Here is a 16,708-nt window from a genome sequence, read left to right on the forward strand (position 1 = left end):
CGTGGTGGTGTCTGAGGGGGGCTTGGAGAGCTCGGCGGCAGCTGCTTGGTACTACGTGAAATCGGGGGTTAAAAGAGCTAAAACGGAGTGCACAGCGCGTTGTCTGTAACTGCGTGGTGTTGAGTGCCTAGGATCCCATATGCTCTTTAGTGGCTTTGGTGTGTTTAAAAAAAACGACTACTTGTCACCGTGTCTGTCTGGAGACAGTGACTATGGACATTAGAAGTGAATAGAAAATAGGGCAAGTCTGAAGTGATTTGAAGAATCGATTATAAAGTTACAGTATTTTGAATGATCGGTGACTCAAATGCATTCGTTCCTTAAGAAAAGTGGAGGATTTTTACCAAAACTGTTATTTTTTAAAATATACCACTTTCTAGAAAGAGGGCTCTGATGCAGCAGCTCACTAACTTCACTCTGTGATTAGGGTTTGTCATCTGTTTTTTTACATCCAATCACACTTAATAGCTGAGGCCACAGCAGTTCAGGTACGTGCGCTTCACTTTTCCGGCACATAGAAACCGGCAAAATAAATCTTCTTTGCTGCCTCAGCATTAAAGGTGTGAGCCCTGTGAAGGACCAGGTGTAAAACACAGTGCGACTGAGGATCTCCTAATGTCTCCAGTTAAATTGCAGGTGAGGGAAAGGGAATTGGAAAGGAAATTTGAAAGTTATTGAAACTGCAGTAAGAATCTTATTTTCAACCTTTGCTGGACACATCTACTCCTTTGTGAGCAAATCCATGTGCTGGTAATCTTGAAACCTAAAACTTAGGGAAATAAATTCTCTTATTAATATACTCCCATTTTCCTGAAAGAAGCTGTGGTTCTGTTATGGGATTGAGTTACTGCCAAACTCTGTGCTCCTTGTGATAATTCTGCAGATAATTCTTTCTTTGCTGCTTTTAGGGGGTAGGTTACCTGTAAGACAATGTGCATTATATTTAGGTGTTGCACAAAATTATGTAGGTTTTTGTATTTGCTACGCTGCTTTAGCTCTCAGTATTTTTGGTTGTCCCCCAGTTCTCTCATTCCATGTGAGCTGGAGGGATCAGCTTAGTGGTCTTGTGAGTCCAGGAGGGCTGACTGAGCCTTCAGCGCGGATCAAGTGAGCTGTGCCCAGGGTACTTTAGTTGCCTTTTTCTTTACAAGTGGCTTGAACTTGAGGACTTACCCGTTTGCTGTGGATATTTGAGGTTTCTTTTATCACATTGTGCAAGACTGGGAGCTTGTACCATGTCTTTAAAGAAAATTCTGCTTTATCTTCTGTTGTGCAGCCATTGCTAGAAGGTAGATGTCCTCGATACCAGAGGTACTTGTGTTTTGATAGCTGCATTTTGGTATCTGCACCAGTGTGTACACAAACATGTACAAAGACCTGAAGAAAGGGCTTGGTGAAAGAGCTTGTCTTTTTTGTTGTTGTTTGCTTTTTTCCAGCTATATAATACTGATTTATAGCCATAAAGTGCTCTTACCAGTCCTGGAAACTCCCACTCGCATTAAGTGTCTTCAGCTCAGCCAAGCTGTCCCATTGAGACTCCTTGTGTAACTGATAAAGGACTGAACGCATAATTTGCAAAGTGCTTTGCAATCTTTTTTGGTAGAAGGTGGTGATAAATGTAGGATACTGTTAAGCTGATTATAGTGATTAGAGTATTTCACAACTTTACATTTCACAACTTTTTGTATTTGTAGTATATTTCAGTCTCTGAATGTGTCTGGGTAAATAGATGAAAAGAATGCTTATCTATCGGAGAAGAGGTGTGAAAGTGGAGGGGAACTGCTTTTTGTGAGGTTTAGGGCTTTTTATAGTTGTTTATTTACTTTAAACTATGACCAATTCATTAAAAATGCAGAGTTTGGGATTTTTTAAGAAAGCCTCCCTCCTCTCCCTACCAATCTGCAGAACGCTAATGCTGTACTTGCATTGGAGAGAAAACTGTTTGAACTGGGTTAAAATTCCATTTATACAACATTATCTTGAGCTAACTTGAAAGTTGAAATTTCTATTTTTCCAATAAAACCGAAGTATACTAAATTGTCTTAAGCTGGTAGGACAGCATTTTCTACAGATGTCCTGCTTTCACCTGTGGACAGAAGGTCTAAGTCGTCTCCGAGCTTTCTTGTTTCCTGCCATCTCAAAATGTTCATAGTAAATATAAATATAAATATTTTAAAAATATACTACAAGATGAAGGGGAAAAACCCCAGTTTTTGTCTTTTTCCTAGTTACCTGTTGAGGATGTTTCAAACTAGTGTCATGGATTATTTCAGCAGTAACCAGACAGTAAGACTTTTTGCTTCCCTTTTGAGAAAAATTTGCTGCCAAATTGGTTTGAGGTCCCTTTGAGCAGTTTCCTTCTAGGTGGTGTTTTCAGATGCTCTTTGAGAGTGAAGGCGCCCTCTGCAAGCTGAGGGGAAAGAGACGTTGTGTTAATTCGCATTTTCTGTTTCCACGTGGGAACTGGAGCAAGTTGTGGCTTGGTAGGGTTTGTTACATGGGACGGGCTGGAGGTTTGTAAGTGGTAGGCCAGTGAGCGCGTGTAACTCTTTCTGGGTTGGATTCGGAGCATGAGCAGGTCAGTTGCGCTCTTAAGCGGCTTTGCCTTTTCACACAGGCTGGTGTAATCCAGCCGAATTTGGTCAAATTAATCCTGATTTACACTGAGCGTGAGTGAGATCAGAATTGGGTTTCTGTGCTTTTTTGTGTTGACTAATCCTTGCAGTGCACTGAATCAGAATATGAACCCTGTGAAACCAGGGCAGCTAATTTAGAAGAACTTTAGGAATGTTTTTCATGTGTTCTAACAGGTGGCTTTTTTTCCTTCTTTCTTCTTTTTTTATGATTCAAGTAAAAGACCTGTGTTGGTTCTTCAGAATGACTCTCTCTACTCTCAGAGACGTCCTTACACCAGCGAAGATGAGGCCTGGAAAACTTTTCTTGAAAATCCCCTTACGGCAGCTACCAAAGCTATGATGAGCATCAATGGTGATGAAGACAGCGCGGCTGCCCTTGGACTGCTGTATGATTACTACAAGGTAGATTGGCATGAGTGTGCTCTGGAGCCTGAGGAGCTCTTGTTCCACCCGTGGAAAAGGTGTCATTTGCTAGAGGATTTTACAGAAGCTATGAAGGACTTTATGGGGTTTAAATGGAAAAGTTCTATGTCAATTTTTCTGAAAATGGGTTTGTTTTTAGCTCAGTAAAATAAGATCTGCTGTGTCTTTGTGTAACAGGTCAAAAGCTTCAGTTGCACTTTGCCTGCTGACTCCAGGTTCTGCGGGAAGCAGTGTATTATAGAAATGAGACTTGAAGAATGGTCATGAAGAATGAGACTTTAGGAGCATGTCCCTGTCTGAGTGTGAATACACATGGAGAAAGAAGCTCCTCTCCTTTTGCTCACGTGGTCCCTATTTGGTGGGACTGTTGGCTTTTTCTGGGGTGTTGATGTGCTACCTCAGTTTTAGCTGATACTGAGCTATAACTACAGAGTATTGGTGGTGTAGGGCAGAAGTGACTGCCTGAAGGAGTTGCTGTCTGCATCCCTCTAACCTTCAGTGAGCTTCAGCTGCTGTATCTGTTAATCCTTTGACAGCTGTGGTTGTCTTCCCCAGTGTTCGTGGTCTTCTCGTGCCTTCCTAGATGCTCACAGGTGCACTGAACGCAGTCAAACAGATAATCTTCTGGTTTGCCTGGGGTACACTTTGCTGATCTTTCTCTCCTAAATACCAGAAGTCCAACCCAGGGTGGTTATCTCTGGTCTGAGTCAGTGGAGATCAGCAGGTGTTTCCAGGGAGGTGTCCTTGTGTTAGATGCTGGCGTTACGGTGGTCTGGCTCACTGGTTAGAGATGCCTGATTTTCCTTTGAGCGTGCAAGGAGGCTGGGTTGGCTCGTGTGCCTGACCGTATGGCCAGTGTCCTTTAGCAGTGGTTAGTTCCTCGGGCACCAGGAGAGGCTGCCTTGTGCATACAAAATCCTTGCCTGTCCTTTTAAGAGCTGAACATGTCTCACACATACAAATATTCTTGTAATGCTTAATATGGAGATTAGCACCACACACACACGTCAAAATGCCGCAGACTCACTGATGTGGATGTTATTCAACTAGTTTTGTGAGAAAACTGGCTTTCTGCTTTGTGCCTGCACTTGCTGTGCTCTTGGAAAAAAAGCCCCAACACTTTCGCCAGAACGATTTTAATCCATAAACTCAATTTCAATTTCTAAACCTGTAGATTACAAAGAGCACATTGATGTTGATCCTTCACGCTTGGCAAAGCAGAAGGGATTTGCTGTACATTAATGTTTAATTTGGGGTTTCCTCTTATGTTTGGGTATCGGCAAGCATACAGAAAAGTCAGAGGAAGAACAGGTATGACACAGGCTCTGTGAAGCAACATGGTTCGAGGTTGAAAGATTTATTGAGGACTGTTGTGATGTAATGCTGGAGGGATGATGTCTAGGCAGTTCTGATACGCCCCCTCTGCAATATTAAAGGCAGCTGATGAGATCACCTTTGTATTTAAAAAACAAAACAAATCAACAAAATGTACAATTTCAGTCTTCTTCCATTCGACTAATGGGCTATGCTGATAGCTCAGCTGTGGTTAATAAGGCCTTATGGGAACCTAATTTTTGATCAAAATCTAGAGCTTGGAAATGTTGGACTTGAGGCCAAATGCGGCTTGAAAGACCTTTGTTTTTTGTGACTTGTTAGCATGGGCCTCCTAGCAGTTTCCAGGTAGAGTTTCTCCAAATTTTGCTGGTTACTGTGGAAAATTCAATAATTCTGGTGTTACTGGAGGCTCTAGGTTGTGTGGAAGAACCAGGACTTAGGATTTAATTGAGAGTTGTTGAGGGAAGTATGCTGTTCCCTGTGTTGCACCAAGCTAGCACAAGCAGGCAGTATCTGAGCAGGCTTCAGTGAAGGGAGGTGGTGGGAGTTGCTCATTCCAGAGGTGTGTTGAGGGTGACGGAAGTCCTGGGCACCATGTGAGTGTTTGCAGAGGAGTCCGTGTGGACTTGCTGTGTGCCTGAGGGGCCGGAGCACCATGGGCTGGTGCCAGCGGTGGTGAGAGCCGCTCAGGTTGCTGGGGTGCTCTGGTGAACCAAGCTGTCACAGGTCGAAGGGTTCACCTGCTGCTGTGTGCCTTGGCCTTGCAGCAAGGAAAATGGTGTGCGTCTGGGTGTGGGAGAGATGGCTTATGTGATCGGTGTTGCGGTGTGCAGTTTTCAGGGAAAATCCTGTCCATGGCATAAAATATGAGGAGCAGTTTTGAGCTGCCTTGTGTCTTAAATCCAGAGTGCTGGTGGCTGCCTTTTGTTTATAAATGGTTTAATACCGTTTGGGCCAACATGTTGTACATGACCATGCACAAAAATGAGCTGTAGCATCCCAATATATATATGTAATCAAACCTGGTCCTCTTCAAATCCCCTGGTCTCTGAGGAGAAGGGAAAACCTGAAGTGGTCTTTGAGGAAGTGGCCTAGAGAGCATGCCTTCATGAGGAAGGGGCTGCGGAGCAGTGTCCTTTCTCAAGCCTTGACCTCATCCAGGGAGCTGAGCCCTGCCAGCCTGCAGAGGAGGAAAGCTGCCCTGCCAGTGCAGACCTTGGTGGCTTTCCTCCTGGTCCTGCTCCAGCCGGTGCTGGTGCTCCAGGCAGGGATGGACAGTGTTCTGGGCCAGTTTTTTGCACTGGTTTTCCCACTGCCCAGCGCTGGCAGGAGCCCAGGGCTGGCATGGCTGGCTGGGTTGGCTATACTGGGATGTGCGGGGCATCGCCTGGGGTGGGCCTGATAGCCAAAGTGGTGTGAACATTGGTCAAACTGTAATGCTAACAATGACTGGTATCAGAGAGCGATGCTTTCTTTATTTGACCAAATAGCTGTATTCTGAGGAGCTTTTTTTTTGTTTTTGGTAAAGGAGGAAGATTGCAATTATAGTATGTCTTGTATTTCCCAGGTTCCAAGGGAGAGGAGATCTTCTACAGCTAAACCAGAGGTAGAACATCCTGACCAAGACCATAGCAAAAGGTATTAGTTTTTATTATCGCATGTCTGTTTAACTCCCTTCCCTCCTAGGCCACCAAAGCTGCTGAAGTCAAGTAACTTGCTGCACTGCTGTGTTGTGCTGGAAGACAGAAATTGTTTGCTTTTACTCTGTGCACCGAATTCTTGTGCTGCCCTGGGAATAGAATAGGGATCAGACCATTATGTGGAGAACTGAGGCCCAAACTGCTGCTCATCGTCATCCATCTGCTTTCTTTGCACTGATGTCATACAGTTGGTGTAGCAAAAGCTGCTCTCTAACACTGGGCGCAGCCTGGTAGCACAGACAACCCTTCCCACGGCTATGGAGGTGACTGGTGACCTTTTAATTTTTGCATGTGATTGCCTTAGTTGCTCACTGCTGATTTTGTTCTTTGACACCAGCAGCTTTGCTTCTTCATGCATGGGCTGATAGGGAAGGACTTGAGCGTGCTTGTGATTCAGTTTTGGTTTTGTGTTGTTTGTGGACTTCTTTCGTATCCTCTGGAACTCCTTTCTTTCTTCCTCTTCCTGCCCTCCCTCTCTTGTGCCTCCCAAGCAGAAGAAGATACTGATTAAGTAAATACTGCAAATGTGAGGTTCATTCAAGCCATGCCTCCACTCCTACCATCCTCTTCCTTTGGACAGACTAGAATACTTTGAGGACTTGAGGTGAGGTTTTGTGGTCTGGCTAAGTTGATTGAATGATTTGAGAAGAGCAGTCTGGTTCCCAGCCACGTGTTCCCACTGCTCCCCTCGTACCAGCTCTGGTCTTTCCCTGACCTATAACCTAGCAGGAAAAAAAGAAGTGGCTACCTTTCTGCCAGTGGAACAAGCCAAACTGGCTCACCAAGGGGTTGGGGGAGTGTCAGAATTGGTCCAAAGGAGAGGGCAGGACCACGCTGTGGGGAGGGAGAAAGGGAGGGCTGACTTAGTGGCTACTGGCTCTGAGCTCAGCTCGGCCACAGATCTCAGTGTCATGCTGGTAGAAATGAGTATGAGGGGGTGGAGAGCGTGAAGTTACTCAAACCACTCCAGGGAGTCTCCGTATGGATATCCTTGGGGATTTGTGCATGAAAAAGGGGTGTAATTTCACTGCTAGTGCTTCCTGGGTGGTGTGCAGTCCTAGAGCAGAGGAGCAGCAGCCTTGCTCTCGGTTCTCCTCTATCCACCAAAGAGCAGTTTCATGGAGCCTGCCTGTGCCAATGTGTGGTGGGAAGGGCCTCGAAGCACTAAGTTTTGAATCACAGTTTTCCAAGCAGTGAGGATTTGGGCTGTGAACCCTCACCCTTCACTCCAAGGTGGAGTTGTTAGGAGTGGGTGAGGGTCAAATTTCTCAGCTTTTTGGGTTAGGATTGAGCTGTTCTGCAGAAGCAAGAGAGTTGGTATCAGCTGACCTTGTCCAAAAGGCTGAGAAGTATTTCTAGTTCTTGCTCAATGAGAAAATGGGCTATATAATTTATACATTATTTCTTTTGTCTTTGTCCTTTAAAGGAACAGCATCCCAAATGTGACAGAGCAGTCGCTCATTTCTGCCGGAGAAAACCGAGTCCAGGTTCTGAAAAATGTGCCTTTCAATATTGTCCTTCCACACACACCTCAGATGGGCATGGACAAGAGAGGCCACCTCACAACCCCTGACACGACGGTCACTGTTTCAATTGCCACGATGCCCACCCATTCCATCAAAACGGAGACGCAGCCCCATGGCTTTGCAGTGGGCATCCCGCCCAGCGTCTACCACCCTGAGCCCCCTGAGCGGGTGGTGGTCTTCGACAGGAACCTCAATCCCGACCAGTTCAGTTCCAACACCCAACCTCAGAACTCCCAGAGGCGAACACCAGACTCCACCTTCTCAGAGACCTTCAAGGAGGGTGTGCAAGAGGTACCAAGAGAGGCAGTCACTGTGTGTGTGTGTGTGTGTGTCTTGATCTGGATGGAGAGATCCAGTTCCATCTTTAGTTGTTCTTGTTATGCGAACCATAAATGTGTCCAGTGATTTAGAAATGGAAGACCTTCTTGGAAAGGTGCGTAAGTATAACTTAGTAAATAAAACCTTTGCAACATGAAACGATTATCAAGAGCAAATGACTAATCTTGCTAGGGACAGAGCCTTTGGCTTGCAGAGTGTGAAAATAGTTATCTTGATCCACAGCACTGGACCAGGTTTTGCAAGAGTTCCACACTCTGCAGTGCCTTTGCAGGTACCGAAGTGAAGTGACGAGGTCTGTGAGCTTCCTTGCTGCCAGTTTCTAGGCGTGGTGTGTTGCAGTGAAAAACAGTCGGTTTACTTAGGGGCCTTGAGAGAGAGTTAAACATGGATGAAAATCCATGGTTTTTGTTTTATGGTATCAACTGAAAACAACAGAGTAAGTGTTTTGGCTTTTTAAGCCAGGCATCAAGGAACTGTGTGGCTGTGCCCTCTCTTTGAGATTTGGGAAGGCCTTAAAATGTTGCCCTAAGCTGACTCAGAAGGCTTGTGAGATGTTGTGCGTAGTTGACACCCAAACGTTTTGGGTTAAAATCCTGCTCAAGTGTCTGTACAGACTGAAAAGCGGTTGTTATCCGATGATCAATTTACCTGCCAGAAGTTCTGTGGTAACAAGTATCTGTTTAATCTTTACTTTCCTCTTTGCTGCTGTGTTAATTGTTGTGTTGTTTTGTGTCTACCCCAGGTTTTCTTTCCTACTGAACTGAATCTCCGGATGGCCAACATGAATTCAGAAGATTATGTGTTTGACAGCATTTCTGGGTAATGCTTTAAGCCCTGTGCTTGCCCTTATCCTCCTTTTCTCTTACAGTTGGCTTGTCCATCAACAAGCAGTGCAGCTTGGTTCCTTCTGTGCTGAATCTCTATCAGGCACTGGGCACACTGTGGATCTCAAAACCACAACTGTGCCTGCTCATTTGAATTTCGCAGTTGAAAATCCTACCTGTATCTTTAGGGAAAACTACATGCAGGGTCGGAAATACCACCCTGTTTCAGTGGATGTCCCATGGGAGGATGTGGTGGTGTCTGTCAGCTCTGCAGTGGTCTTGGAGCTGACTTTCAGCTGTGTCCCTGCTTGCCTTGCTTTCTCCCTGTTGGGAAATCTACAGCAGATACAAGAAGCATTAAACTCATTTGAACTCCAAGGGAGTGGAATAAACAAGTTTGGTTAGCTGCAGTTGACCAGGAGGGAAGAGGAGAAGACCATGACCACTGTATGGCTTATTAGCTTGTGAATTTTAATTTCATTACTAATAGATACTTTTCCATAGGAGCAGCTTGCTGCTCTCAGCCTGAATAAGGAGCTTCCAGTCTTGCCTGCTGATGTGTCTTGGGATTTAGCTTGCCAAAAACTTCTCTTAAATGTTCATTCATTAAGGAAATGGTTGAAAAAGGGGCTCATCCTGTTTTCCAACTCCTTCCTTGCTTAGTGAGTCAACTAACAACTTTGGAGTTTCTCCAAATTAAATGTAGAGCGTTTAATCAGCTTTCCAGGAAAATGCCTTAGCAATCACTGTCCTTCTTGCTTCATAGGAATAACTTTGAATACACTCTGGAAGCCTCCAAGTCCCTCCGACAGAAGCCTGGGGACAGCACAATGACTTACCTGAATAAAGGTCAATTTTACCCCATCACACTGAAGGAAGTCAGCAGCAGTGAAGGCATCCACCACCCCATCAGTAAAGTCCGAGTGAGTGTCAGCTCTTGCGGTTTCTTGGGAAGGAGTGTGTGTACAGTGGAAGCGTTAAACTCTACCAAAGTGCAGTCATCTTTGTCTAAACCAGAGCATCAGCACTGAGGCCAACTTACCCATTCTTACGTCAACGCTCCTTACTTTGCTGTCCACCTACTTCCAGACCAGCCCATCCTGGCTCAGTCTGTTAAGAAGTGGTGTCAGCACTTGTGCAAAGGTGATGCAACCCCTGGAATGAGATCCTTGAACTCTAGCTGGGAGAGCAGTTCTGCTCATCACTGGTGATGACCCAGAAAGCGCTGCTGTCTTCCTGTTTGGCAGCCGAGGGCTGGGTGTACTGCAGTGCGTCAGGTTGGAAAGCCTAAAGCAGAAAACCTGATACCAGGGAGAACTTCCAAAACAAATGTACTCTGTGGCCTTTTCTCTTCCACGTGTTTGCAGGGTTGAGGTTTTTTTGTTCTATGTTTTTTGTTTTTTCTTTTAAATTTTATCCCCTCTCCTTTCAGAGTGTGATCATGGTCGTGTTTGCTGAAGACAAAACGAGAGAAGATCAGCTCAGGCATTGGAAGTACTGGCACTCAAGACAGCACACGGCCAAACAAAGGTGCATTGACATAGGTAAGGAACACTGTCATTGCTGATGTCAAACTCCAACCTGAATTCCTTGGCAAGGTTTGGTTTTTCCTGCTAAAGCTTTGTTGGTTTAAGGAACCTTTCAATTGTGCTCTCTGCTATCCATAGCTTTGCTGAAAGCCCAGAGAGAGCTTTTGATTGCTTAGAGCTAGTGCTGCAGCTCATTAAAGAGGCTGATTTTTGGAGGATGAGCAGTCTGAGTTTAGGGCTTTGTATTGGGGTATCTAACACCCCCTCTCCAAACTACAATTGCTTTGGCATATCCTGGTGCTTGTAGCTAAATCCCAGCTTACAGACTTTGACTATTCTAAATACTGCGTTTCTTCAAAGGACAAGATGCTTGTAGAAATACCTCAACACTAATGATCCTCCTTCCTGCAGCTTCACTCACAACTGATCTTTGGTACATGTGAAAAAAGACAACACTGCAGATTTCCACTTGCCTGCAGACAAGGCTGGGGCTGGCTGTCCTCCAGCCTTCTCTGGGTTGTACTCCTAGTCCCTTCCTTCTGTGAATAAAAGCAGGGATTAATCACTTGGCACTTATAGCAGACGCGCATGCAAATCTTTCTTTGTTAGTGAAGGAGCTTTATTGAGAGCTTATGTCCTTGCCATACGGAGTAGGGTTACCCGCACATAGGCTGTGGGCAGGTCATGCAATATTTGGGGTGTCTAGTCTGGAATTCCTGTCAAACCCTTGGTTTTCCTCTTTCCTCCTGTTTGTTAGAGTCTTTCTTCTTTTGTTTTTGTATGAGAACCATTTCCAGCCTTTTTAATGATCTATTCTTAAATACGGTTCAGCTTTCTTTGCCCCTAAGGGTTTGCTGAGGTGTTGCAGTTTCTGGCTGCTTTGTGGGATTAAGGACTCCAGGTGGTATCCTTCTTTCTAACAGCTGACTACAAGGAGAGCTTCAACACCATCAGTAACATTGAGGAGATCGCGTACAATGCCATATCCTTCACTTGGGACATCAATGAGGAAGCAAAGGTATGTGACCATGATTATATTTCCTGTCCTTTTAGCAGATTTGGGTGCTGGGGGAGGGGAGGGGTGTGTGGCCTTACCTGGTGATTAGCATGTAACAAGTTTGTTTACGCTCTGGCATTAGGCAAAAGCTTCTGGCTATTTCTTAAGAGGGCTTGCATGTGCAACCGCGGAGAGCTTTGCAACTGCTTTCAGGTTCTTGGCAGAACTGCCTGCCTGACCAACAAGTACTGACAGAAGGAAGCGCCTTGCGTTTCCAGAGCAGATGAAGAGGCACTGGAGGTGTGATGGAGCATAGCTGGGCTTGGCAGGGAGCACGGCCTCCTGGAGGATCCCAGCAGGAGATGTAGGGCAGCTTCTGAGGGAGTTAAGGCTGTGGCAATGGGCTTGCCTTTAGCAGAAGAGGGAGTTGCTGCTGCTGCTGAGCTCACAACGCAATGTGTTGCTGAAACCATAGGTCTCAACACCCAGTGACCTATTTCAAGTTAGAGCAGCCTCCTGGTGAACTTTGGTCTGGTCTTTTTCAGAACTGTGGGCACTACGGTAGGCACATAAGTATGGGCAGCTTCCTTAGCTCTAGTAGCTAACTGCAGCTATTTGAAGCCACTCCAGCTTTTGAAGAAAACCCCTGTATCTTTTGGGTGCCAGGACAGCAGGTCAGAGAGCAGTCACCTCTGTTCCAAAGGCATTTCCCACCAGTTTGTTGCTGGAGGCAAAGTGCAGGAGTTTTCTGTGGAGAGTTTCGTTACTGCTGAGGTTTTTGTTGAAAATTGGGAGTGATTTCTTTTCAGTTTTTGGAGGCTGGCTCTTGCAAGTATGTCATGTGCTAGTCACCACCATCATGGGGACAGCTACTGGTGGCCGCAGAGTGCCATATTTAGGGAAAGCCTAGATTGGGGGATGCTTAGAGCTGGTGCTGAGGAGCCTGTCCCTTCCCACCAGGGGCCAGAGCCCAGCCCTCTGAAGCTGGTGCGGGTGGTTATTGCCCAGGTGCTCCCCTGAATGAGTGGTTTCAGTGATGGCAGGCCAATAATAAAATTGTCAGTAGCAGCTTGAAAAAGTCTAGGACACCTCAAGGTGGTATTTCAGCACAGGACTGAACTTTGTGTGATGAGGTGGTGCATGAGGTGTGACCTACACTAGTTTTGTAGCTACAGAGGCAATTTACCTTTGAATTCAGAGTCTTAGTGTGTGAGATCCACGTATTGGTTTGTATGAAGCTGCAGAGGGGACTGTTGATACCAAGAGTACAAGCCTTGGCTCCTGCAATCAGTATCATATGAAGAGAAAAATACTCTGGAGTTCAGTGTTCAAAGCATTGGCATTTTTCGTAAGTGTTCCATGAGTCTGAGTGTCTGTTTAACCTTATTTCTCTTCCCTGAGTGGATGTGTTTTGTCAGTGGTTGAATTTCTCACCAATGAGCTGCGGTTCTTTCTCAACTCCTGTGATCTTATCAGGAGATGCCTGAGCCAATTTCAACAATTTTTATTGCATAGTTCATTTACCTTGCATGCTCTTTCTCTCTCTTTTATTTTCCTTTTTTTCCTCCCCTCGCTCCCCCACTGCCCAGTCTTGAGGTACATGAAGAGAATAGGGAATGGAGAGCTGAGTTTCCGATGCTACCGAAAGTCTTCCACAGAAATAAATACAGTGCCTTATGTTTAATAACAGCAGCAGTGTTGCATAGATGCTATGTTTAATCAGTCAGCAAGCCTTGATTACTGGAAACTCGCTTCCTGAGCCCTGGAGTTCCCTGGTCCAGTGCCAAATGGTTCTCCTGGGATTGCTGCTTCTCCTGTTTCCCTCCCTTTTCCAATTTGCTGTGGGAATGATTTGGTCCTGTGCAGAGGTGTCAGCTGGGAGGTGATAAGGCTCTGTGTTTGGGGTTTTTGATATAATTACTCATTTAGGCACCGAGAGCTCTGTTTGTGTGTGGGATTTAAGGGAAAAATAGTGTATTATCACAAGATGCTGCCCCAGTAGCTCTGGGACCAGATGCTCGCCCTTCTTGTGCTACATCCTTCACTGGGCACTTGGTAAAATTCTGTGCTACATTCTGTGTTGGCAATTTTGTAAAAGACAGCTTTCTGGTGAAGAAACACTTGTCTCAGGCAATGCAAGTCATGTGGTCGCTCTGCAGTAAGGAAAATGTCTGGATTTTGCAGCTGTGGAGTTGGGGGATGGAAAAGATGTTTGAGATGCCCTCAGCAACCGTCGTTTCCCAGTTGTGTTGTGCTGGGAGAGCTGAAGGCAGCTCCAGGGCTTTGGATGCGAGATGCAGCAGGCAGGCCAAGCTCTGTGCGGATGGTGGTGTCTCACAGCTGGCTGCGTTGGTGTGCTGTTTGTGAGCCTGTGTGTAGAAACCAGGAGTGTTTAATGCATGACAGGCACTGGGATCAGGGTTCAGGGGTTCAGAGCAAATGCTGAGTGCTGCTTTCTGCCAGCTCCTCTCTGCCCTCTTCTGTTGCTTTGGGACATCACAGGAACTGCTAGAACCAGCCACTTTCTGCAATAGTGGTGGGTTAAGTATTCCCGTAGTGTGTGCCAGCTGGAAAAGAACCCAGGATCCAAAGCCTCCTTGTTCCGAGACAGCAAAGGGAGGTGAGGGTGGGGAGGAAGAGGCAGACTAGCCTGAAGTGGTGCTCGTGAGAGATGGGAAGGAGTGAGGACAGGATAAAAGATTAACAAGAGGCACTGGTCATTCTGGTGGGCTTTCAGGCATCCCTGTTAGAGGTGGAGTCTGACCCCACCACCTGACAGATCAGGGCAGGGGAAGAATTGGGTGAGGAGGCAGTCATGTTCTGTGAGGAGAGCGGTGGAGATGGTGAACTGGGAAATCAGTTCATAAACGGGTGAGTTGTTGAATTGGATACGTAGAAAGCCCAGCACAGCTACTCAGTCAGGAGCTGTGCTGGTTGGGTGGAAGCATGGTCTGATAAGTCTGACAAAGATGCGTAACTGATACACTCACTTGCATGCAACAGGTAACGCTGGAGTTACCCTGGGGCTTGTGGAGACTTCAAACAATTTCCCACCCTGTCCCGGCCGTCTGCCATGCTGGGCAGACAGTCGAGGTGGGGTTCTGCTGCTGTGATCAGCTTTGAGATGTCTGAAGACAAGCTCATCATCTCTCACTTGTATGACTTCATTAGGGACAGGGTGTCTGGAGCTGAGATGGAGCTTTCTCTGGAGGTGCCTGCCCCTCCTTGTTGACTGAGGAAGTTTGGCCATCTTGAAAATCAGGGGATTTTAAAGGTAGGGAAGAGGTCTCTTGAAAGGACAGGATTCATTACCTCTGTATGGCAATCAGGAGAAGCATTTGTACGTTCAGGTCATGAGATTTTAAGGCTGAGTGATCTTGTCCCACGTCTGTACAGCATATCTGATTCTCCTCCTTGGAGAATGGGTACCTTGATTGGTACCCATTAGATATCTTTTAATAAAAATTGCTGCTATATGCATGGTTAAATGCACATTTTTTTGAGTGTTTCCTGCCGCTCTTCATAATGTTGGCCATTGTCCTGTTACCTATATTGTGTTACCCGTTAGGCCGTGAAGCAAATTCTCTATCCCTTACCTTTGGCCTGGGGACATGGCCTGCTCTTGGGTCAGTGGCAGTTGAACAATCTGGATGAATCGGTTTCCCCAGGGTTAACTGGCTTTGCTGGATCCTGCTTTGCTCAAACCCCATTTGAGTTCCTGCCCGGTAGAGCAGGAGAGTTGTGGCCTTGTGTCTGGGCAGGGCAAGTTGTCTGCATGGTGATGGCAAGAGCCTCTTTGCCCCATTCTTGTAGTTCTAACAGTGCAAGGACTCCACCGTTGCACCCCTTCACGCTTGCCAGTGGGTCCCTGCTGAAACATGGCGTTGCTCCCAGCAGCTCCCAGAGAAGGGCCCCTGTGGAGGTCTCCTGTCTGGCTCGCTGGAGGCTGGGTGGTGGGATCAGAGCCAAAAATGATGTCACTGCACATTAAGGGCTCTATTGTCCTCCCATTCCTTTCCTAGGAGGAAAAAAATGGCATTGTAAGCCAGATGCTGTGTGAAAAGACCCTTTCTGCTAAAAAGCGTTGTGTAGGCTGTAACAGGGGCATTTGGAACTGGAGAATATTGTGGTAGAGCTTTTTGCTGTCTTTCCAGCAAAGGAAAGGTGCTGTGATGTCTCTGAAGTGACACCCTGAATGACAGAGCAATTAAACTATGCTGCTTTTTTCCAAGAAAAGTGGAACAGTCCTATATTAAAGTAATTTGAGGTTAATTTGGGTTGGCCTTTTGAAATAGTTTGAAGTAGCAGATTAGGCAATGAGGGTGGTCGTCTGGCAGATCCTCTTGTATGTCTTGTTCTTAGACAGGATTTTTTGTTCAGATGAGCTCAATTTTTGGAGAGGGTGGATCTGTTGCTACAACTTGAAGGTTGGGGTGTACACAGCTGATTTATTTTAAGAGTTTGTTGTAGCATAATCCTCGCTTGGTGTGCACTGTAGGAAGAATTTCAGCTTTTTTGATTGATGAATGTTGCATGGGTTTATATGGATGCCATTGTAATGAAACAGCAGTCATATGCCTCATTAAAGAAGGTGTTGCCATCTTCAGCAGCATTGAGGAGGTACAGGTTTGGCTAGTTGGAAATGAAACTATGAAATGTGATGAGTCAAACATACTTAAAGGAGAGAGATTGGTTTGAAGCCAGCACTGCAGACCACAAGTACTTTGAGGCGCAAGTACACGCAGCCTTTGACACAGGAAAGTCATAGCACGTATTGCTTGCCTGCCTCTTAACGCAGACCTGTCCCTGCTCTGTCCTGGGTTTTCTTACAAACAGGTGTCTGTTGCCCTTGATTTTAAACATTGCAAATTAGAAGCAGATTTTCAGCTCACAATTTTAATTCAGAACTTGATGTCCCAAACTCTACCATCCATCTGGTTTTCCAACTAGCTACTGAGCTCACAGTGTGTTTCATAAAGCCGAAAGAAAAATATTCCTGATGTTAGCTTTTCTATAGAGAAAACTAGGAGGTGATTTTGGGTTTTTCCCTCTTTTCTCCATTCCTTTTATACCTGGTGGCAACACTTCCTTTTCAGCCATTTTTGTGCCTTTGTAGACTAAATTCTTTAAGTTTTGCATTGGTTTATTTTGGGAATTTGGTTTGTTTGTTCATTTAGGGGGGTAGGGGGGGTTGTGGTTTAAGGGTGGATTTTTTTTGTTTTTTTTTCTACATATTGCTTGCCTTTTTTTTTTTCCCAAACTGCTGGTTTTAGTTTCTTTCCAACCAACCCACCAAAAGCTGCCACCTGGCCCCGCACCTTTATCTTATCAATGCACGGGGTGTGAGGAAGCATCAGTAGGACTGGGAACCTTTATCCCCAGGTTTCCCACGTGTTGCA

The 16,708-nt window shown here is 45.8% G+C and overlaps 1 protein-coding gene across 1 annotated transcript in view; it reads left to right on the plus strand.

Annotated features, from left to right (window-relative positions):
• Positions 1-2,849: 2,849 nt before the first annotated feature.
• The window catches only part of GRHL1 (grainyhead-like 1 (Drosophila)), a 32,797-nt gene continuing 18,938 nt past the window's right edge, over positions 2,850-16,708 (plus strand). The window contains exons 1-7 of the mRNA XM_010189188.1: positions 2,850-3,038; positions 5,962-6,032; positions 7,521-7,911; positions 8,702-8,778; positions 9,550-9,706; positions 10,216-10,327; positions 11,236-11,330. Coding sequence (XP_010187490.1) covers positions 2,973-3,038; positions 5,962-6,032; positions 7,521-7,911; positions 8,702-8,778; positions 9,550-9,706; positions 10,216-10,327; positions 11,236-11,330 — 969 coding nt within the window. The 5' untranslated portion in view covers positions 2,850-2,972. The remainder of the gene's footprint in view (positions 3,039-5,961; positions 6,033-7,520; positions 7,912-8,701; positions 8,779-9,549; positions 9,707-10,215; positions 10,328-11,235; positions 11,331-16,708) is intronic.

The sequence above is a fragment of the Mesitornis unicolor genome, unplaced genomic scaffold (assembly GCF_000695765.1).
Source record: "Mesitornis unicolor isolate BGI_N332 unplaced genomic scaffold, ASM69576v1 scaffold17717, whole genome shotgun sequence".
Taxonomy (NCBI): domain Eukaryota; kingdom Metazoa; phylum Chordata; class Aves; order Mesitornithiformes; family Mesitornithidae; genus Mesitornis; species Mesitornis unicolor.